The 22,934-nt window shown below is 34.4% G+C and overlaps 2 protein-coding genes and 1 long non-coding RNA gene across 7 annotated transcripts; 2 read left to right on the top strand and 1 right to left on the bottom strand.

The window, feature by feature from the left end:
* Nucleotides 1–562: 562 nt before the first annotated feature.
* LOC146935720 (uncharacterized) lies at nucleotides 563–4,675 on the top strand. 5 transcript variants are annotated; one of them, XM_085750817.1, is made up of 9 exons: nucleotides 563–898; nucleotides 1,238–1,300; nucleotides 1,428–1,543; nucleotides 1,766–1,942; nucleotides 2,034–2,126; nucleotides 2,229–2,333; nucleotides 2,424–2,795; nucleotides 2,922–3,008; nucleotides 4,439–4,675. In XM_085750817.1, exons 2-9 carry the CDS (start codon nucleotides 1,252–1,254, stop codon nucleotides 4,445–4,447), a joined length of 1,008 nt encoding a protein of 335 aa, XP_085606943.1. In that variant the 5' UTR covers nucleotides 563–898; nucleotides 1,238–1,251; the 3' UTR covers nucleotides 4,448–4,675. The 5 variants fall into 5 exon arrangements, with proteins under 5 accessions (XP_085606943.1, XP_085606944.1, XP_085606942.1 ...); XM_085750816.1 differs by lacking the exon at nucleotides 563–898 and having other exon boundaries at nucleotides 931–1,300; XM_085750819.1 differs by lacking the exon at nucleotides 563–898 and having other exon boundaries at nucleotides 1,223–1,300; nucleotides 1,428–1,679.
* A 1,473-nt stretch (nucleotides 4,676–6,148) lies between these two features.
* LOC146935719 (uncharacterized) lies at nucleotides 6,149–8,440 on the top strand. Its single transcript, XR_015030338.1, has 2 exons — nucleotides 6,149–6,492; nucleotides 7,764–8,440. It is a non-coding gene; the product is annotated as an uncharacterized LOC146935719 (long non-coding RNA).
* Nucleotides 8,441–9,296: 856 nt separating this feature from the next.
* On the bottom strand, nucleotides 9,297–12,529 carry LOC146935718 (protein FAR1-RELATED SEQUENCE 4-like). The gene is made up of 6 exons (XM_085750815.1): nucleotides 12,386–12,529; nucleotides 10,022–12,174; nucleotides 9,879–9,950; nucleotides 9,682–9,777; nucleotides 9,543–9,599; nucleotides 9,297–9,454 (listed from the first exon to the last, which is right to left on the bottom strand). The coding sequence occupies exons 1-6, from the start codon at nucleotides 12,405–12,407 to the stop codon at nucleotides 9,401–9,403; spliced, it is 2,454 nt and encodes an 817-aa protein (XP_085606941.1). The 5' UTR covers nucleotides 12,408–12,529; the 3' UTR covers nucleotides 9,297–9,400.
* Nucleotides 12,530–22,934: the final 10,405 nt, after the last annotated feature.

Here is a 22,934-nt window from a genome sequence, read left to right as displayed (position 1 = left end):
TTTGGAACTTGTTTAATTTCAACATTGTATTTGTTTCTTTTGTCAAAAAAAAATTGTATTTTTCCTTAAAAAAAATAAATTGATACAAAATAATTTAAATACTCCCTCCGGTCCTATTTATAAGAGAAAGTTGGGTCAACAAAAGTTGATGGATCTGGACTGAATTGTTAACCAGATACATCAACTTTTGTTGACCAAAATTTCTCTTATAAATAGGACCGGAGGGAGTACTTATTTTGTGTAGAAAAGAAAATATACGGAAGCCCAATTACCCCTTCTTCTTTAAACTGGTGATTGCAATTCTACAACTCCATAGGTGTGGCGGCTAAGAACAACAAAATCAAAGAGGTTGGGTCAGTTCTTTAATTAAGTTATGATTTTTATTTGGGTATGGTCATGAGTAGAATTAAGGGTTTTTAGAAGAATGAAAATTTGAGCTGAACACAATCAGCAATAGTGAAAACCAATTTTTTATTTTTTTTTACATATTTAGGTAACCATAAACTTATCTATGATATTATTAATAATTAATAACCATAAACTTTTTTTAAGGATAATAACAATAAACTTATTTAACAAAAAAAAAAAAACAAATTTAATGGAATTATAATTTTAACGAAAATTTGGCGGTATTGTTTAGCGCTAAAATAACTTTGGTTGAGCACTTTCTCATGACTCTTCAGTAACTGATACCCATTATCTTCTCTTACTCCAAACATATACCCATTACGGTTTCATGAGTAAAAGTAAAAAACCCTGCACAATGGAGGTAACGAGAGATACAGAGCACCGCTAAAGGAATCAGATCATTAGCCTTCAAATCTCTTTGAATTTCTTGGAGATTCAGAGTTCACATTGTAATTTCTTTCATAATCAGAATTCAATTTTTTTTCCCTAGGTAAGTTTTTTGCTGCCTCCAAAATATAGTTTGATTTCATGAATCGTTTATATACTACAATTTTCCTTTGATCAATTTTGGTAAAATGTTTGATTGCATGAATGGCTTGTTTTTGGGGTTTGTCAATGATTTTTTTCCGCTGGCTTTCTCTCTCAATCAAAATCTAGGGTTATTTTTGTTTGACTGTGAATGTTGCTAAAAGGGGAAGAATTGGGAATTAATGTAACAAATTTGTCAGTTTAATGTTGCTAAGAGGGGAAGAATTGGGAATTGGGAATTAATGTTTTTGATGATTTAATATATTTTGTCATTTATTTTATTTAGTTATGTCACCCCCAGATCATGATTCAGAGATGCAACTTCCAAATTCTTCAAATAACAATATAAGTCAACATCAAGAAGGTACTTAATTGATTTGCTTGACTTTAATTTTTATTATTCACATACTATTTGTTCTTATATTTTTATCTTGAAATTTCACATTATACTTCTCTTCACTTTTTTTTTTTTTCGGGTAAAAATGCTATAGAATGTTCTAATGCACAAAAAGTTGGAAAAGGAAGAACTATTGGTTTAAGTGTTGCAAAAAAGAAAAAGAAGAGCGTTACTGGAAAATTGCATGTTGTTATTCCGACAGATAAAATGGTAGGTGTTGTATCAGGAGCTGCTAATTTTGTGACTGAGGTCTCTATTGTTGTCCTAAAAAATGCACCTTTTAATGTCAATAAATGGAGGAAAAATTTCACAAGAGACAGAAAACAAGATAGTATCAAAAGTTTTGGTAAATCATAATCTTGTGCCTTTTTATTTAATTGATTGCTTTTGCAGAGTACTCACTATAGTTTCCATCTTAATTGTTGAGTGCAGGATACTTTTGATATTGATAATACAAAGCATAATAGAGATGTTATTATTGATACTGCTAAAAGACTATATCGAAATCATAGATGTAGATTTCATAAACACTTTAGCCAATACAAGACAAATGAGATAGCTTTGGAAAATAAACCAGAAGATTTAAGTGAAGAAGCTTGGAAGTACTTGGTAGATTATTTTTCAAGTCTGAATTCAAGGTATGTTTGTAGTAGATTTACTATATAAACATCTACTATATTTCTACTTGTGTTATTTACAGGAAATTAGTAAAAGGAACAAATCAAATAAATCTAAACAAGTTATTAATCATAGATGTGGAAGGAAGTCATTTCAAGCTGTTAGCTATGACGCGGTAAAATATAAAATATCAAATCTCCCTTTTTTTGGTATATTTATCATTGACTTGATAACTTAAATGTATTTATATTTTGTGATTATGAAAATTTGCTTTTAGAGAGATCCTGAAACTGAAAAGGAGCCCAACTATAAGGATTTATGGAGAATGACTCACACAAACAGCAACGGAGAATGGATAAATGATGCTTCTAAGAATGTTCATGTATGACATCCTTTTTTGATTTGTTAAACATATATAATTGTGATTAATTTTTTATTCTAGTTTTAATTTATAATTTACATTTTTAAATAGATGAGGGTTGAAGAAGCTTCTTCATATCACCTAGAAGCTGGATATGGGGACACTGATAAAGATTTGATTACGAATATTGCTTTTAAATCAGTTGTGGGAGAGCGATCAGGATATTGTCGTGGGTTGGGAGCTGGAATTAAACCCCTAAAGGGAAGGTCTGATTTGCAAGAACAATTAGAAAAGGAGTGTGAAAAAAGACAAGATTTAGAGATGAAGTTAAAAGAAGTTGAGACTCGACTCGAAAAAGAGAGAAACATGAGGGAAGAAATGACGGCAAAATTTGAAGAGAGTCAAAGGCAACTAGGAGAAAATATGGAGAAACAAGTTGAGGAAAAAATGACAAATATGTTTAGTCAAATGATGAATTTCCAAGTAAGTATATAAATAACCATAGTTGGTACAAAAATATAATAAATTTTTAATTTTGTATTATATATTAAAATCTCTTTGTTTATTTTATTAAATTTGTTATGGGTGTTATTTTTAATATTTTTATAGGGTATTGGCGGACAATTTTCTAGTGCAATTAATATAATGTCTGAACTTGTTCACAAGGATAATAACACGGCTTCGGAGAAATTGCAAGTAATTTTTTCTTGACTTTAGTGGTGTTCTGCTGTTTTGTTTTTTTGTTCAGCTGGCTTTGGCCTTTTATGTATACTACACTCTTACCCTTTAGGTACTGCTTGTGCTGGGGTTGGTTAATAATATATGCTGTTTTTAAAATAAAAAATGGAGGATAAGGGAGTCTAACTCATGTGGTTTTTAGGTGGCTAAGGCTCATGTCCATAATCTTTGTCTCATTGAGTTTGGTCATTGGATTATGTTGGTTTTATTGAGTTTATAAGATAATGAATAGGAGGGCATTGGGCAGGACTGACATAAATAACTCGATACATGCATGACGTAAAATCTAAGATCTTTGGGTGGTTTGAATGACGTAAAATATTCCACTAGTTTTTCTGCAGGAAAATTTTGATGATATCTAGATAAGCTAAAAACAAGCATGTGTTCATATGTATGTTAGGATGTTGCGAATTAAGTTTCATTCATGTGTTGTTTGGTTGATTGGTGTTTGAGATAATATGGCTACTAGTTTCTTACATTCTTGTGATTGATACGTTGTGTGCTCTGTTTCAATTATGATGATACTTGTGTGCCTTAAATACTACAAGTTGTAGAATTCAAAACTTTGATTAAATAGCTAAGTGGTCCCTAGGAATATCCAAGTTCTAGGTATTGGATTAAAAAATCAAATGAAGGTGATCATTTGGCTTATCTAAGGACTTTTGGTACCTCTGGATTTTCTGCATAATTATGCAGAAAAATATGTGTGGACATTAGCTTAGGCACATAAAGAGTTTATACTTGGTAGAATTTTGAAAGAAGAAAAAATATTATGAAAGGTTAGAACTAATTAAACATGGAATTTGAATCTTTAATACCAACCTTACCAAATCTAATTAGGAATGGTTATTTAGCTTCCCTATAACCTCAAATTACTGATATAAACTGGTATACAAAGTATAAGCAGCAGACTATTACCATAACTCAAAGTGACTACTTAGGACTTATGTACCAAAACTGTATTAAAAGAAACTTTAGAGTCAAATAATTAACAAACAAAAATAGACTTTGTCGTTGGCTTAAATGTGGAATTGTAAAATTCAATCAAATAATATCTCTTGTTGTATCTCGCTTATTAGGTACATGGTCTAAGACATGCTTCACTGTGTATAATCTTTCAACATTCTTAATTATTTTGTTTTACCATTATTCTAATATGTTAATTTGTATTTGTATGTATAATTTAATTGAATATTACTCTAAATCTTTTCTTTAGTGACTAATGTGATGTTCTTTCTCTATGTCAAGCTTTGTACATGTGTCGGTGTTGGACACCACAACATTAATACATGATTACATTCAATTAAAAATATCTCAAATTATGTCCATAATCCCGTGTGCATTGCCCTCCTATTCAAAATATTAATTCGATTATGTTGAAATTGCAGGTCAAGTAAGGATGATTCAATTGCTTCACAAAAAAAGATTCAAAGAAAAGCTACAAAAAAGAAGAATTGATATTGTTTCTAGCTGGAGCCACAATTTTATTTGTTATGTTTGTTAATTTTTAGTTTTTCTTTTTTTATGAGAAAACCATTATGATTATTAGTTTTTTTGTGTTAAGAAGGATAATTTATGGCATTTTATATTTTAATGTTATAGTACTTTGCTTGTCCATTATTTAATATTGTGACTTATATTCTAATATAATTTACTTTTGAATAATTATAACAATTTAAATTACAAATGTGATTGATACTAATTTTATTAGAAAATAAAAGTTTAAAAATAAGCATTTTTATTAAATGACATAAGTTGTTGGGAAATGTAATTTATACCAATTACTCTGGTTGTTACGATTAATAAAAAATAGCAGCAATTTGTTTTGTTGATAAAAACAACTTATCACAACTAATATAGTCATTGTGACGATAAAAAATAGCAGCAGCTTGTATTGTTGACAAAAAACAACTTATCACAACAACTTTAGTTGTTGAGGAAAATACTTTATCGCAACGAAATAGTCATTGTAATATGTGACATAAGTCAACAATAAGTGTCCTTGCAAAACTTTTCGCTTTAGCACTTATGCCAACGTCATGCAGCGATATATTTTTCGCTGGGAAAAGCACATTTCGCAGCAACTTTGCATTTTTCTCAACGACATATGTCGCTGTCAAAAACCTTTTTTCTTGTAGTGATTAACCGTATAGAGATACCCGCCTGGGTATGAGTACAGGCACGGGTACCATATCCAACGGTGCGGGGACGGATATCATACTACTCGTATCGATTGACATCCCTATCTTTAACATGTGTCTTAGGGAAATGCTAACATCCTAAAATTTAAAAGAGTCTTGTTAACGAGTGTCCCCGAAGTACTCTTTAAACATTCATAATGAAGAAATTATTCTTTAAAAGAAAAGTAAAGACTTCCATTTCCAATGCAATAAATGTTCAATTTCATAAAATCTTACCACTTTGGATGCTTAAAGAGTGCTCCGAAGATACTCGTTAATATTTTCCAACTTAAAAAAAATCCTACAACTTAACGAGATTTTTTTTTAATCATATTTATAAGGATAAGGATACCATATTATGGGACCTATATTTTGTTGTGTCGATGGCATCATGTACGATTGGTAGGAAGGTATTCTTTTCTATACGTGACCTTGGTGGTTGCCATTCAAACTCAAATAAATAAAATAAGGATATTGTATTATCCAGATCGTTGATTCTCCTTAAAAAAAAAAATCTTCATACGTTAATTTTTTTTTGAGGTAGTCTTCGTATATGGACTATTGAGATAAATGACATCAATAAGAATATAGATTATTATTTCAAAAAAAAAAAAAAGAATATAGATTAATAATTTTAGTAAATGACAACAATAATGTATTTAGACTATGGACATAAAACTATAGCGGCTAATTAAAAGTTTTTTGTTTTTTCTTTCTTGCTACGGGTGATTTAATAAAAGTAATTATTTAAAAAAAAGTGTATAAAATTTATCAAATACATGGTACCTATTAGTGTAACATTGTTGAAAATTTAAACAATTTTTTCAGCTAAACCATATTGGTGTGCAACCAAGTGGAGAGATAGAGCCATTACAGTCATGCTATATCTCCCGACAAAATCAATCGCGAGAGTGTCCCGAGTGACATGTACATGACGTGTAGAAGAAATTTTGCGCAACAATCCGTTCTTTCCCAAATCAAAACACCATCGTGGAAGTCTGAGGGAAAATTACTGAAACACCCACCACACCCACGTTCTCCATCCATCCATGGTGTTTTGTCTCGCCGTTTCTCTAATATGACACCATCGTCGTTCCTTTGCCGCCGTATTTTCCTGTCGCCGTACCTTTTCAATGTTTTGTTGCCGCCGTTCCTTCGCCGTGTTTCGTTGTCGATACACTGCCGTATTTTGGTGTCGCCATTCATCTGCTTCCTTCATTGATTTTATATAGAAATTGGGTAATTTTATCCTTCAAATTGAGGTAATTTCCTATGTAAATTGAATTGATTTTTGGTTGTTTCTGTCAATTCTAAAAAAATCATCTTGTTGGTCATAAGTTACATCATATTCAACTTAAGGAGAGGTATAAGTGAGATTAATCACTAAAGACTGTGCTTTTAAGTTCCAGAAATTACCATAGAAGTCTTAAAGCAATGTTTCTGGGTGTGTTTTGTTGATTTTTTCTTTCAATTTGTGAGTTGTGTTTTAAAGTTCCTGTATCAGGAATTTGTTGATTTTGTTGATCTGTATTGCCATGTTTCATCTTTAGATATGGCTTGAAGTTATGTTTGCTTGAATTGTTCTATAAGATAGTTTGGTACTTTGGTCAGGCAAGTAAATGAACAATAATAATAATTGATCAAATGCGAAGTAGCTTGCAATTTCAGATGCTGAATATGATTTAGAAAAACAGCAAAACTATTAAAAATGATTTGGATCTAAATGGTTGCTCCTAAGTCCCAAGTCTTGGTTTTGATAGATATAATGGCATCATTTAATCTGTGTAGGAGTGGCCTTATTCAGAGAAATGACTCTTGAAGTCTTGTTGCAGTAGGGTAAAAAATACGTATATGTGACTATATGAAGTGTCCATTTTTTTAGCTTATTTTACGAGTGGAGTTGGCACCTAGAGATTGCCTCTTGAGGTAAGGCAGTGGCAGCCCTTTGGTGTTTCGCGAGTCTGTCAGTTTGGGGGGTCTGCTGGCTCGGTTATGACTGCTGTCAGGACAGAACAGCTGCTGTTAGTGCTGTTTCTGCCTGCTGTGCAGTGTTTTCTGGGACTGTTTTGGCAGGGGCAGCTGATGTTTTATTGATATTTTTGTTTGTGTTTGGCTGTGGGAGGTGGGGGCTAAGCTATGGGTGTGAATTTTGGTACTGTAATGGTTTTTCTTTACTAGTATTTAACTGCTCTTCTAAAGTTTAAATTCTAACATGTAAAATGTTTTGTTTTCCGATTTATTTCCTAAGCTCATCAGTCTGTTCAAATTAATTGTTGGAGTTATTATGTAATGCAAGCAATCGGGTGTTATATGATGCATCTTTAAATTGTACTGTTTATCATTGTTTTGCCTTAAGTTATATTACTTGGATAAGATTCTGGTGTCATACTTGACAAATCTAGTGATGCACTTCAGTCCTTTGGTTACTTTGAATCAAATTCCATAGGGATACTTTGAACAATCTCATGATTTATTGTTTATGCTTCTAATATTCCTCTTCATGTTTTCTGTCGTATTCTCCATACATGTGAAGATGGGAATGGTTTTTCACAATCACATCTGCATGTGAAGACTCCTCTGTTGGCAGTTTGGGACAATAATATGACTCACACACAATTCAATTGGTGCTGGCATCATGTTCCTACATTTGCCCCATATAAGATTGAAGGCACGTTTTATCTTCTGATTCTTGCACAAGGCTGTGCCAGCCAAAGTGTCTGGTTACCTTATTTTTTAAAGAATGAAATAAGGACTCAGATTACACTACATGGCTTACTGCTGGACACTACAAACATGATGGCAGTGCATGCATTCACAAGGAAACAAAGTGATGACATGAGACTGATAAGGTACAAGTGAATTGAAAGACGACAACAAAATGAAGAAGAAACTATTTATTGATTGGAGCGTGTTCAATTGTATTTCTTCGTTCATCTCACTCAATTAAGGCGGTTTTGCTCATGGGGTTTGCGGACCTGTACAGTAGTAACTTGGCACTAGAGTAGTGATTTTTTTAATTTTTTTTATATGTTGAGTCAATGTAGGATTTGATTTGTGGTGTAAACTTTGTAGAAACAACTGTGTAATTAGTTTAGCAAATAAGTAGGGGGTTAGTTACATAACCCAATAGCATTGTTAGAGCTGGGCTACTATAAATATGCTCCCTTGTAATCACTTTTACACTAATTGAATAAGATGAGATTTATCTGACTTTGCTCTTCTCTCTCTGTGTTCAGTTCTTTTCACTTTACTCATAAACTTATTGGCAGGTTATTACATCTTGTGTAGGAGGTTTAATTTAGTCAACTTTCACTTTGATGTTAGTAACAAAATTTATTTGGGTGTGATATTTCATATAACATTTGTGTTGCCTTTTTCATTTTATGCAGGGTTCCTTTGTTCCTTTTATACTCAAACTTTATGTAACTAAAACAGTTTCAGGCTTCCCTTTTGAAATCTTATTTTCATGTTTTAATCCATTTAAATGAAAACCCTGATGAACAAGTTTTAGCTGACAACAATTTGCCGGCCCAAAAGGAACATGAAATACTAGTTTCTGGACCACAAGATGATAAAACCAGAAACATAGAATTGTACAGAAAAAAAAATGTGCAGCCTTATGCCAAGCTTCAACATGTAGCATGAGCCCTTACAATGCAGCCTTACATAGCAGATTTAAAAATGAATAGAAACCCTGTGAAGATAAATTTCATCGAAACATGAATATATAACCTCATTATACCACTCCAATTCTTAAACGTTAGACATATTCGAAAACGTACAAAGACGTACAAGACGTAACAGTTGTGGCAGTAGGAAACCAACACATGAAAACCAAAACCAAGGTATCGTATATATGCGGCTACAATGGAAAAAACCAAACAGAATACACCCTAACACTACTAACATCAGCAGCACCCCCTAATGTAAAAGTCTATGCTGTCAAGGAGGCCAACTAGCCCAGACCAAGCACATGACGGCCAAACCAAAACTTGTCAAGCACTTGACAGATGCAGCAGTTCCCCCAGACTTAAAACCTTTGCTGCCAAGGAGGCCAACAAGCCCATGACAGCAGCAGCAGTGCCCTAGCAAAGGAAAAACACGAAATAAAACACTCCACCAAACGCAGCAGCAGTGCCCGAGCAAAAGAACAATCTTCACTACTTGTATTTATGATTCACGTGTTATTGATGACGACGACGGATCATTCACATGGTGTTGTGCCTACAAAGAGAACAACCGACATAATTAATGAATTTGTATCGAAATATTTAATTTTAAAAATAACAGTGACTATAATAAAATCTAGTACCTGTAACAATTCAAAATAGGAAACACCATGATTCATGACTTGAGAATAAAATGGAACCTAAATAACATGGAAAATACTTGTTAGATCCACAATATTAATGTTACAGGAAACTAAAGAGCACTAGATTTTATGCTTGCACCTGATTTACTTCACTCATAAGTATTGAATTTGGATTGAAGGGAGCTAAATTATTTACACCACCATGTCCATTCCTCCCAAAACTAATTTGTTCCCCCTAAAAACATATACGTATTAAACATAGACAATCAGTATGCAGTGTCTCATTGAGCATTTAGAACTAAAGTTAAGAAATAAAAAGAAATTAAGTTAACTTACTTGAACACTCTCTTGTGTGCCAACTACATCAACTACTTGAACACTCTCTTGTACTTTAGATGCACACAGGCCCTGCCATTAAATATTGAATATTAGACATATTCAAAATTATTACTTTAGATGTAGACAAATCTTAAAATTACCTCTTGTTGATTTACACTCTGTTGACTTCTTTTTTGGGTCTTCTTTTTTGAAATTTTCTTCATAATTTGATCAACTTTAGAAGACTTCCTTTTTGAAGGAGGACGCCCTTTACTTCGAGTCGGTATAGGGTCAAGAATTTTAATCACTTGATTTTGAACTGAACCATCTTCCACAATACCAGGGGATGCTTCTTTAGAGGTAAACTCATTTTTTACTTCCTTGATCCAATTCCTCATTTTAAACAAATCATCATCGGTATTAATCACCTCAGAAGCAACTTCATAAAAGTCAGCACATGCTTTATCAACTCTTTGCAATTTAGCATTTCCAACTAAATGATCAAAACCACATTTAACAAGGGTATGTCTTCGTCTTATATCCTTCCTCCACTGAGAGAAAATATAAGAGGATGGCAATGACTCTGTTTTTCCTGTTAACTTAAGAACACAAAGGATATGCCTACATAAAATACCTTTGAATTGAAACAAACAACACATACAACGTAACTCAAAGTCTTTCTCATTGAAGGATACCTCAAACACTATATCTTTAATTATGTCAAAGTTTTTCTTGCTCTCTATAACAGAATATATAGAATTTGATCCTTCCAATCTCTCAAAGCAAGTATGACAGTAAATCATAGAAGCAACCTCCACTTGAAATTCTTTGAATTTTGCATTGGTGAATGCTTTCTGGAATTGCAACTCAAAGCCAAAATGACTTATACAAGCTATCATTGTATTAAATGAACCAAAATCAGCCTTGTTTTCCTTTTCAACTTTATCTCTCAATGCATTGTCATATTGTTCAACAAATTGCTTCAATGCTGTCTTTGAATTTACATATCCATCAAAAAACGAGTTCATACTTTCACTTCTTTGAGTCGTTGACATTCCCGCCCAAAACGTGTCTCTCACATATGCAGGAACCCAACGATTTCTTTCATCAAATAACCCCTTCAACCATTCATTATCATGAAGTTCAAAATCTTCAATCATTCTTTCCCACTTTTCCATGAAATCACTCTTACTCAAAGAATCATATACAGCATCATGCAAAAGTGTTTTCATAGACTCGTAATCGGAGTATCTACTTAGCTTTTCTGGAACCTTTTTCATTATATGCCACAAACACCATCGATGACGAGCTTTTGGGAAAACAGCCGCAATTGCATTTTTCATGGATCTGTCTTGATCGGTAATTATGGCATTTGGAGCACGTCCATGCATGCAGTCTAACCATGTTTGGAATAACCAAGTAAAGGACTTAGTATCCTCCTTCGACAATAAAGCACAGCCCAACAACACAGATTGGCCATGATGGTTTACTCCAACAAATGGGGCAAAAGGCATGTCATACTTATTTGTTAAGTAAGTAGTGTCAAATGTTACGACTTCACCAAAATATTCATATGCAGCCCTACATCTCGCATCTGCCCAAAAAACATTTCGTAAGCGACTTTTATCATCAATGTCTATTACATAATAGAACTGACTATCTTGCTTTTGCATTTTAACGAAATAATTTTGAATAGCCTCAGCATCTCCAGCCCCAAGTCGTAGTCTCCTCACTTTATCTATGTAGTTTCTGCAATCCTTTTCACCAAATGTCATATTCTCATAACCATTTGCTTCAACAACCATTGATCGAAAATTTCTGCTTACATTTATTCCAGCTTGATCATTGAGTTCTAACCTCCTTTTCAAACGAGGATCCAAAAACTTACTACTTCTAAAATAGCGTGCTTTGTCAGGGATTAGATCATGATTATGCTCAAGAAAAAGTTTTGTAATAGTAACTGTTCCATCTAAAGAAATACATGCATTCAATCTAGCCTTACACTGGGTTTTTGTTAAAGGATTTGGGTTCAAAAGCTTCTTCGCCTTACTCACATACTTTGATCCACGACTACATGCTAGAGTAAAGTATTTTTTCCCATCATCTGTATTTTTGTTACTAAGTTTAGTAACTCCAAAACCCATAGATTGGGCATAACTCTTGTAATACTCAAAAAGTTCATCTTTAGAGCTAAATATAGTTCCAACCTGAGGTTTTTCATCTTCATGAACAATATCTTCTTCTAAACTATCATCAAAATTATTATTTCCCTCTCTGATTTCCTCTTCATCAGAAGATACAAATGCTTCTTCCACTAATGCAATAAATTAAAAAAAAAAACTTATGTTAATTGACTAAAAAATATAAGTGATAACAACATCACAATAAGCATTAAATACAAATCTAGGCTAATCCAAATCAGTTTCAATATCAAAAAGCAAAATCAAAATTGATTTATCATATAAAGGTAGTTTGATCAGTTGATGAGGGATGGGTGATAACCCAATTTAAGGTAGTTAACTTACTTGATTTTTGCACTGTTTCCATTACAACTTGACTTCTGGAATCTTGTTGTTTCAATCAAAGCTTTGCGGTTGAAAAAAGTACCTCTAATTAGATTTTTGCAGGTTGCTAACCGTCGGTGATAACCCAATCAGATCGCTGTTTCCATTAGATTTTTGCAGGTTGCTAATTTCTAGTTAATTAGCGGTGGATGGGGACAACCTATTTTGTTTTGTTTTTATTTTATTAATTAATTGTTTTAATATTTAAAAAAAAATAGCCACGTCACTCTCGGGACACTCTCGGGTTGAAAATTTTCGGGAGAAACAGCATTTTTCAACCAGATAACTCCCTATGTATTATGCACCAACACTAATAATAATATCACTTCTTAAAATGGCTAATTTCTTTTTCTTATCCTTAAAAGTGTTGTTCCTTGCTGCTCTTATGTTTGTTCCTCAACATTTTGCTGATGCATTTACCTTACCCCCCGGAGTTACAAAAATTATCCCAAAAATATTCCCAAAAGATAAACCAGTACATATACCCCATTTACCCGATTTCTGCAAACATCACTACCCGTTGTCGAAGAAAGTCGAGAACTTCCGAAACAAACATTGCCCTCCAGCCTAAAAATCAACGCGACCTGACTTTGTTTCATGGTACAAGGAAGTTTAGGTGGCTGGTTTTTCTGATGTTATTCTATTGTATTGTATTAAGGGTTGTTTAGGTGGTTTAATTGTCTTTATGTATCTGTTGTCTTGTGTGTTTCCTCTATCCTCTTCACTTCTTGTGTTGGGTTAGCATATAAATAAAATTTGTTGTTTAAAAAAAACAATACTCTATCTACTAAGTAAATGGTCCTAGTTACCAATGCTTTGTTTTATATATCTTCATCTTGTATATAATATAGTAAAGTTCATGAATTGAAATGCGGTTGTTGTGGCTCGGAGGTTTTGCATTTTCCTAAAATATATGTGTTGTATCAATGCAAATCATGATAGAAAATCGTGATATATATGCTCTAGATTTGCAAATAAATTGAAGTTTATGATTTGGAGATTGTGATGATATTGAACCGTTTATCGATGTTCTACTCGGAAAACAGAAATTTGAATTTTTCATAACATGTAGAAAATTCGAAATAAGTTTTCCAGAAATATAAATTGTAAGTTTTGCATAGTCCTTCTCATATGCAGCGTTTGACAATAGGCTAGCCCTAAGTAGAGTGAGAGATTGTTCACGTATGTAAACACAAATTTATTACAACATGTGAGCTGCTCAATGAAACGTCCTAGGTGGAGTCTCAAGAAGTAAATGAATAATACACTGTTTTCAATACCTAGGATTTGTCCCATCAAACATCCAAGTGTTCCCCTTTTATAGTCCTCAAAGTGTTGGTTTAATGGGTCTTTCTCTGATCATTCAAGGCCCATTAAGTTGTGATCCAGAGCCTTCTATTGGTTGTCTGCTTTAAGTACGGCCGCGCGTGGACTAGGAAGCGACTCATCCGTACTAGGCGCGTGGAGTTGAGACGCGATGATCGTCTATACGTGACATGTGGAATTAAGTTAAGAGGAGATGAGCTGGCTAGCTTGACTTGAACAATCAGACAAATGTTGACTGGAGGCGTACTGAGCTGACTGGCTTGACTTGAACAATCAAACCAGTGTTGACTGGAGGCGTACTGAGCTGGCTGGCTTGACTTGAACAATCGCTGGCTTGACTTGAACAATCAAACCAGTGTTGACTGAAGACGGAAGACGTGGCTGGCTTGACCTGGACAATCAAATAGAAATGGTCTACCCATACCAGTCCAGAGATGAATTATTCATTTCCGTTTGTCTAATACAACGTCATCTATGATATAACCAAGTTCATATCGACCTAATTACTTTAAGGGTCATGTTAACCAGTGCTCTGAGGGCACTGGTTAAGGAAGCTAAAAGAAGAAATTCTAAATAAAAAAAGACACTTTTTAAGTTTTTAATGCATTGATTACACAACAATCAATACAAATATTACCATATTTGTTTCCTTAACCAGTACCCCGGAAGAACTTGTTAACATTTCCCTTATAATATTTATAACTGTAACTTCATGAACAAAATAACACTACTACCAATCTTCATTAGACATCCCTCACTATTAATTATGTTAGCTCCATAAGCTACGTAGGCTCTGTTGGTAACCGTTGTTTCATCACAAGCTTATAACTTATATCTCTGTTTGGTAACCCCTTATTGATTATCTAAAAGCTTATAACTTTTTTTGTTATTTCAATTTTACCCTTTCTCAGCTACATAGGCTCTGTTGGTAACCGTCGTTTCATCAATTAGTGTTAGTTTTTTTTGTTTTTTTGTTGAAGGAATCAATTAGTGTTAGTTGCAGGCATGGATGCACTTGGAAGTAATTGGGGGCAGCTGACCCCACTTCTTCAATATTTTTTTAACTAGCAACCTAATAATTTTACAGTTTGACCCCTCTTCAAATTATAAGTTGCCCCCACATAAACTCATTCAATCCATTAAAGACAAACTATCTCACAAATATTATTAAAGGGATTTGGTAGAACACACCCACTAGTTTTTATGTGGAGTGTTCTACCAAACTACACCTTAAGGTGCATTTAACTACTTTTTAGTTATAATTTGCTAGAACACACCTTTTAAAAAATAAGTGGGTGTATTCTAGCAAATGCCTATAAGAGTTGCTAACATACACCCACTTATTTTTTTGAAGGTGTGTTTTAGCAACATTTACCTTAAGGTGTATTTAACAACTTTTTAGTTATATCTTTGCTAAAACACACCTTAATAAAAACTAGTGGGTGTATCATAGCAAACCCCATATATATATATATATATATATATATATATATATATATATATATATATATATATATATATATATATGATAGATGACCTCGACCACACTTATTGGAAAATTTCTAGATCCGTCCCTCCTAGTTGTATGCTCAAAGCTACACATGCAAGGATTTTGTTTTTCATCTACGATATGGAGATTTTTAAAAAAATTCCTTCAATCAAGAAATGAACCTGCACCGAAGATTCTAGAGACAAAAACTCCTATCATATTTGTGGTGTAAAATTAGTGCGCGCTTTGTCAACTATATCAATTTTTTTTATAGAATAAATAATTCGATTTAACATTTTCATCGATTAATCCACTAGACATGGGATCATATGGATTTTTTTTTAAGAAGATAAATTAGTTCAGTCAAATTGGCACTAGGGTAAATCAAACCTAAGACTTAACGAGGAATATGCTCACATGTCCCATGTCAATACCACCAGGTCAACCAAAGTGTGTTGACCTTATGGAAAAATGAAGCACACAATATGTTGATTGGATTCCATCTAAAAAAAATATATATTGGAATAACTAAGGCTTTGTTTGGATTGAAGAAATTGTTGTGAATTCGTTGAAAATCACACCAATAAATAATTGATGTGTGGAGCAAAGTAATCAAGCAACCAATATCACAATTATAAACACAAGTAAAAGTAGAAAACAACAGGAGAAAAGAAGAGAGAACACACAAAATTTGTTTACCTAGTTCGGTCCAATACTGACCTAGTATGGGGGAGAGAGCAGCCCTCCGTTCCACTATAATGATGAGTAACTTTACAAAGAGATATCAAAGGGTTACAATAATAAGTCTTCAAACCTAATTCTACCCAAAGTCTCAATCTTTTCCCGTGACCAAGAGACTCAATCCTAACAGTGTTTCCCAAGGTGAATCAAACAATCCCAACCCTAGTGTCTCCCGAATTCCTCCATTCGGCCACCGAGTTTTCATGTAAAGAAAAGGCTGAAAACACATAGCCAAATTTGGGCCCCCGGACTGCACAATTCGGGCCCCGATTTTGGCAGTTTCCAGAAACTCCAATTTTGAGTCATTTTCACACTAGGAACATAACAAATTGGAGTGTAATGGAATATAATAAAATGGAGTGGAATGGAGCAGAATGGAACAAAAACTACATTTCACTGCTTGGGTATTTTATAAAAATTAGTTCATTAGTAGTGAACTATGGAGCACTAAGACTATTTGTAATTCTTGTGAGTTTGACAAACATGTTAAGTTGCCTTTTAATTCATCCAAAAATGTTACTTTAACGCATTTGATATTTTACATAGTGATTTTTGGACATCACCAATTTTAAGCTCCTTTGGTTATCGGTATTATGTTTTATTATTGGATAATTATTCTGATTTTTTGTGGACATTTCTTGTAAGCAACAAGTCTCAAGTTTTTGAAATTTTCATTTCACTTTCCAATCAAATTTGCACCCAATTTTATCAAACTATCAAATGTTTTCAATGTGATAATAGGCGTGAATATAATAATTCACTATTTCATAAATATTGTGTTGATAACGGTCATTTTTTTCGTTTCTCTAGCCCTCACACATAATCTCAAAATGGCAAAGCAGAACGTAAGATACACACTATTAACAACAAGATTTGCACTCTTCTCGCTCATTCGTCTGTTCCTCCCTCATTTTGGCATCATGCACTTCAAATGGCCACATATCTTCTTAATATCCTTCCCTAAAAGAATCTAGAAAATTACTCTCCAACTCATCTTCTATATCATTGTGACCCCTCCTACACACATCTTCGTGTCTTTGGTTGTCTTTGTTTTCCTTTGTTTCCATCCACTACCATTAACAAACTACAACCATGCCCGACCTCGTGTGTCTTGTTCGGGTATCCCATTAACCAAAGAGGCTACAAATGTTTTGATTTGTCGCTTAGAAAGATCATCTTTTCACGGCATGTCATGTTTGATGAGACACAATTTCCCTTTGCCCACAAGCCTTCCCTACCTCTCACTGCCTACGATTGTTTCACCGATGACTTGCACTCATCTGTTATCCATCAATGGACAAATCCCACCTTGCAACCTCTTCCCAATGACCTTCCCTGTGTTTACGTTGGATTTTCGTAAACAACCGCTGGTTTACAAATGGTAACTTGCAAGATCAACCAGTAAATCTTAGGACATATTGTGTTTGTTCTTGTTGTTAGAAATTCTGTGTCTCTGGTGTCGAAAATATAAGAAATATGATAAAAACAATCGAATTCAATCCACTTGAACTCAATCGAACTTAATAAAGTAAAGTGCAAGAACACTTAAAGAAAAAAAGATAAATTGTATTGATTAAACAAAAGTTGGTACACAGATTCATACATTGCAACTTGTGACTCGTTTCTCGCTTCCATACGGATACTTTGAGTGTAAGTTTGTATGATGGAATTGTGACCCGTTTTTCCTATGAAAAACTACTATTTATACTAAGTCTAGAAATAACTACACTTCTTTGAAATTCAAACTACAACTGCCACAAGTCGACAGTTTTGCTTATTTGAAAACAAACTTAAAATACAAACTGACTTAAAGAATAACTGTTGATAACCACCTTCGAAAACTGCTCTGTCGAAGTCTTCTACCATCTTCGAACCTAAATTTGCTTTCAATACAACACTCTGTTCGAATCTTCTTTAAATCTAGGTCAACTATACTTTGACCACATTTATTACAGCTAGTAAAATATATTGGCTAACAAATTGCCCCCCAGAAACGCCATTTTCGATTTCACCGAAGAAGAAAAAGACGTTTTTGAAAAAATAACTAACATTCTCCATCGAAATGAATGATGTCAGTATTTAATTCAAAACTAATTCAAATTTCCTTTAAATACTGACCCCACAATCTTAGTTAGTGGGCCACGTTCTCTAATATTGGAAAAGACGCCATTTTTAATGGTAAAACTGTCAAAATAAGATCTTGACATGTGTCATGATCAAAGGTCCATATAGAAACAAACTCACCTTTACTCTTCTCACCTTTCACCATTTCATTTTCACTTTCACTGTTCCTCTTCTCCGCCAAAATTCTCTCAAAGAAAAAACTTCGAATTTTCTGCAACTCCTATCTTTAAACACGAAATCTTCACTATTCATCAACTTCTCACAAAAACATTGAAACAATGACAAACGCAGCAGGAACTTCTCATGTGAATCGCGAAGAACCCATTGATTTCACTGAAGAAATCGCCAATGCTGCTCCTGCTTTTGTTAACGAACCAGAGATCAATGAAGCTGAAAAAGCTATCTGGAAAACCCAGGTAATCATCCCTTGTACTGATACTCCACATGCATTCTTAGGCCCCATTTCTCTAGAACCTGAAACTCCAGAAATTAACTCTCTTTTTCCATGTATTGAAACTCAACCTCCTTTAATTTTCACAAAAGGTCCTTTTGACCTAAGTTTTGTAAAATCCAAAATTAGGACTGAACCAAAACCTTCTCCATAATACATTGCTTGGTTAGACAAAGTTCAAAAACAAAAGGGACAATTCTGGAAGGAGAAAGGGATTTTTGATCTCATCCAAATATCTCGATATGGTCCAAAATACCATAATGAATTGATATTTGCTGCTTTACATTTTTGGAACCCATCGAACAACAGCCTTCACTTGAAATGTGGAATGCTCACTCCTACCCTTTTAGATGTGGCCGGCCTTACTAGCTTAAAACCAACTGGATACACCTTTAATCCAGATGTTACCACCTCTCAATACTCAGTAAATTTCGATAGCCCTGCCTATGGTTTGTTTATAGCTAACAACCATGATACCAAATGTGTTGAAGTATCTGCAGATGAACATGTAGCTTTCTTGACCTACTGGTTATCCATGCATGTTTTTTGCTCAAGGTCAGTACAAGTCCCTAAGAAATTCATGTGTCTAGCTAATCAGTTACATGAAGGAACAGATATCTGTTTAAGCAAACTGATTCTAGGTTCTTTGTATGAAACCCTTAACCATACAACTAATAATCTTAGAGATTATCCCCGAACTGGTGGGAATTTAGTTGTATCAGGACCCATATGGTTGTTCCAACTATGGCTTTTAGCCATTTTTGGATCAAAACTTGCTTCGATCCTACCTTCCTCTTACACATCAGCATACTCAGAAAGGACCACTGAAGGTATAGGCTTAGCTATGTTTCACCCTGATGGGAACAAATCTTCGCAACAACTTTTTGAGAATGCTTACAAAACCTTGCTTGATTGTCCCATTTTCACCCCTATAATGGCACCATTTACCACTAGGAAATATGGACCTAACTGGTTCAAAGAGGATTTTCCCACTACTTCAAAAACAGCCAACAAAACAGAAATCAATGCTATATGGGAAGCTTATTTGACCCCTACCTATCTATCTAGCAGACTTACACCTGGTAGCCCTTATGGAGTATATGGTTACCAACCTAACCATGTAGCTAGACAGTTTGGTATGGTTCAATCGAAACCTAGCTCTTTGTTCAAAAGTATAAGTGAATGGAAAATTCCTCTGATCGAACCTGTGTGGAAATCCATAATTCAAGCCAAGAGAACAACTGTGTTCGAGCCTACATATTTCTCAACATCATTTGCATGCTCTGAAACATTCTTTCGATGGTGGCGAAATTATTACATACGCCAATCCAATCGAGGGAATCCTGATGAATTGCTGCCTCAACTGACCAGTACTTTTCACACTTTGCAGAACAAAGACAAGAAGACTAGAGGTACGCACATTAAAGAAATTCAGCAATTTCAAAGATATTATCAAACAGCATATAACCCTTTACATCCAAGGAGGACAGTATATTATGCTGCTCAGACCTTGAGAGACAAAATTCGAGAAAAAATTCCAGAAACAATTTTTCCCCCTGGAACACCCAATAAATATCTTTATGTTTTAGAAAAGAAAATGAGACTAGCAAAATTTCCATCTTGTAATCTTGCTTTGGCCTTTAGGCCACCATACCCAATATGGTTACTTTATAATTTCAAAATCCCACAGAATAATTTAGTAACCTATGCTAAATGCAATTTATATCAATATAGTGGTGAACTTGGCTATGAATTATCCCAAGTTCGAATCGAAACTCCCAGTATCATGGGTATGATTTTTTCCTTTACTAAAATATATTAATACTATTTTTAGAAAAAATAGTACTTATCTGTATAATCACATATTTCAGCTTTGCCTTTAACTCCAGGAGAAACAAAGCTCGATGATGCCAGCACCCAGAACACCTCAAAAAGCAAGTCTGACAAGAAGAAAAAGAAAGCTTCCCAAACTAAAGAAGTTGAATCGAAGAAATCTGAGGCTGCATCGAAGGAACCTCTCTAGTGCTCATTCACATGTTGGTGATAATGGTTCGAAGGTATTTTATCAAAACCATATTTTATACGAAATATTTCTAAGTGCCTTGTTTTAAGCATTTATCTTATTCTTTTTAGGGTATCGAACAAGAACAAGCTAATCCATCACAACATGGGCAAGACCTTCCTTCTTCGAAGACCACTTCACCAATTGCTAAAGACAAAGAAGATGAGCATGATAATCCTAGCAGTCCAGAAGGTCTTAAAGTGAATCTTTCTCAACAACAACAAACAGAAACACCCACTGATGACTTGGTAAATGATGAATCACTCAACAATGATCAATCTTATTCTGCACCCACCCTTGGAGATAATGTATCAAACTTTGCTACTGGAGATACAAAAATCACTACTCGACAAGATGCTCCTGGTGATGCAGAGATGATTGCTCAACAAGATACTCCTATGATCGATCTGGAAGAAATCGATCGATTGGCCAAAGATGATCCTTTCAACGCTTTTGCCTTGATAGCTAAGAGTAATACTCTTTTCTCAACTAGCACTGGCCAAACTTCTGATTCATCCAAGGGAAATCCCTCTGAGACTTCAAAGAACAACCTGCTAGCAGAATTTCAAAAGAAGATCATCGAAGCCAACTTGCTAGAGTTGATTGAAAAGGATGCTGGAGCTCTTGCTGAAATCAGGAGTTTATTTGAAAAGCTTGGTGCTCTCCCAACTGGTTGGAAATTTCGAAACCTGTTTAACTATCTTGAACCAATGTTGGAGAGTGCTAATCAAAACTTCCAGAAGAGGAAAATTGATCAAGCTCAAATGGAAGAGAAGAAAGCGTATCATGATCAAATTGTGATCGAACTGTCATTCTTCCAAGAAAAATTTAAAACTCTTCAGCAAGAAAGAAACAATGCGAAGCAGCAAGTGGTTGACATCGATGCCAAGATTAAAGAGCTGGAAGCTCAGAAAGCTGAAATTTTGGCTAAGGATGAAGCCAGAAATCAAGAAGCCAATGAAGCTGTTAACAAATTCAAGCTCTCCAAGGAACTAGAGTCTACCATTGCTCAACTTGCAAGTGACAACCATGCTCTCGATACTCAACTGGCTGAATACAAGAGCCAAATCGAGAAACTCATCTCATCATTTGAGATTTAGTTCTGTTTCTATTTTATTCTCTAAGACTTTTATTTTATTTCAGCCTTATCGAATATCTTGGTCTGTAATGTCTTTATAACAATTTTATGGACCATTTTCTGTTTCGAATGACAATTTCTTTTCAATCATCGAAATTCCTTTCTTATTTTCTTATATCGAATTCAAATTTTATTTAAATCCAAATAAGATTGGAACAATTTCCAAGACATTTTAATGATGAGGAAACAAAAAAGTAACTTTTTTGTTTAACCCAACAAGTTAAACTTGTCTAGGAAGTTGAAAAGAAATAAAACAAATAAATAACCTTTTAACACAGATTAATCCTTTTAAAAGAAAACCTTTAAAACTTCCCTCAGATTACAAAGTTAAGTAACCATTGGCCATCAGAATAACTGTTCCCACGTGTCATCATCTTCAAAGCAAGAAGAACCGTCTGATTGAACCACTTCTTTCAACTTCCCTCCCCTATAAATATGATTTTCCTTTTATAAAAATCACTCTTTTCTTTGTTTCGTCTTCGTCTGAAAAATCCTTCTTACTCAAAGCTTTCTTTCCCAAATCATCATGACCACCATTGATAATCTGAGTGATGATCTTTTAGTCAAGATTGCTGCAAAGATTGCTGCTCAAAGCAGGAAAGATCTTTTCGCCTTTCGCCATACCAGTAGCAGGCATTGGCGTGTCAGTGAGGATTCTGAAGTTTCTAGGGCTTTTGGAAATGATGTCCTCTACTTCCTCTACGACCCCAATGAATGGTACAACAATGCTATGGTGGCTCATTCTAAGTTTGCTTTTAAACTTAGACTCTGGAATCATGGCAACGCCATGTTTTGTATTCTTCGAAGCACTCAACACATGTTGGATGCTAATCCAAACATTGAAGAAATGAAACGCCTCCTCACTACTGCTATCAACGCCACTGGCTCTCTGAGTGCAAGGTACTACCGTCTTCTCATCAATGCACTCTCCATGCCTATGCCAGAAAACATCCTCGAAGACTTCGAAGATCTTGCATGGACACATCGATTGGCAGAATTTCGAAGCGACATTTTGGGAGGGACTTCAACTTATCGATTTCGCTGTCCTTGGTGGAATAGGCCCATGCCTATTTGGCTTACTAGGCGTCGTTTTTGCAACAACTACCACAACTGTGCAGGAGATGGGAGAATTGGAGGCTGGTATGCACTTCTACCTGGGCCAGATCATGAATACTACTT

Source organism: Medicago sativa, chromosome 3 (assembly GCF_051527215.1).
Source record: "Medicago sativa cultivar Bolivia chromosome 3, Bolivia_mono, whole genome shotgun sequence".
Classification (NCBI taxonomy): domain Eukaryota; kingdom Viridiplantae; phylum Streptophyta; class Magnoliopsida; order Fabales; family Fabaceae; genus Medicago; species Medicago sativa.
This window is presented reverse-complemented; position numbering and strand designations above follow the sequence as displayed.

Excerpts from the sequence above, each read along its gene's own strand:
- LOC146935718 (XM_085750815.1), bottom strand. The coding sequence starts at position 12,407 with ATGGAAACAGTGCAAAAATCAA. Across the intron at positions 9,600-9,681 it reads TTATGAGTGAAGTAAATCAG|GTTCCATTTTATTCTCAAGT; the intron begins GTGCAAGCATAA and ends CATGTTATTTAG. Across the intron at positions 9,455-9,542 it reads CCTATTTTGAATTGTTACAG|GCACAACACCATGTGAATGA; the intron begins GTACTAGATTTT and ends TTCTCTTTGTAG.
- LOC146935720 (XM_085750816.1), top strand. The coding sequence starts at position 1,225 with ATGTCACCCCCAGATCATGATTCAGAGATGCAACTTCCAAATTCTTCA. Across the intron at positions 1,301-1,427 it reads TATAAGTCAACATCAAGAAG|AATGTTCTAATGCACAAAAA; the intron begins GTACTTAATTGA and ends AAAATGCTATAG. Across the intron at positions 2,796-2,921 it reads GTCAAATGATGAATTTCCAA|GGTATTGGCGGACAATTTTC; the intron begins GTAAGTATATAA and ends ATATTTTTATAG.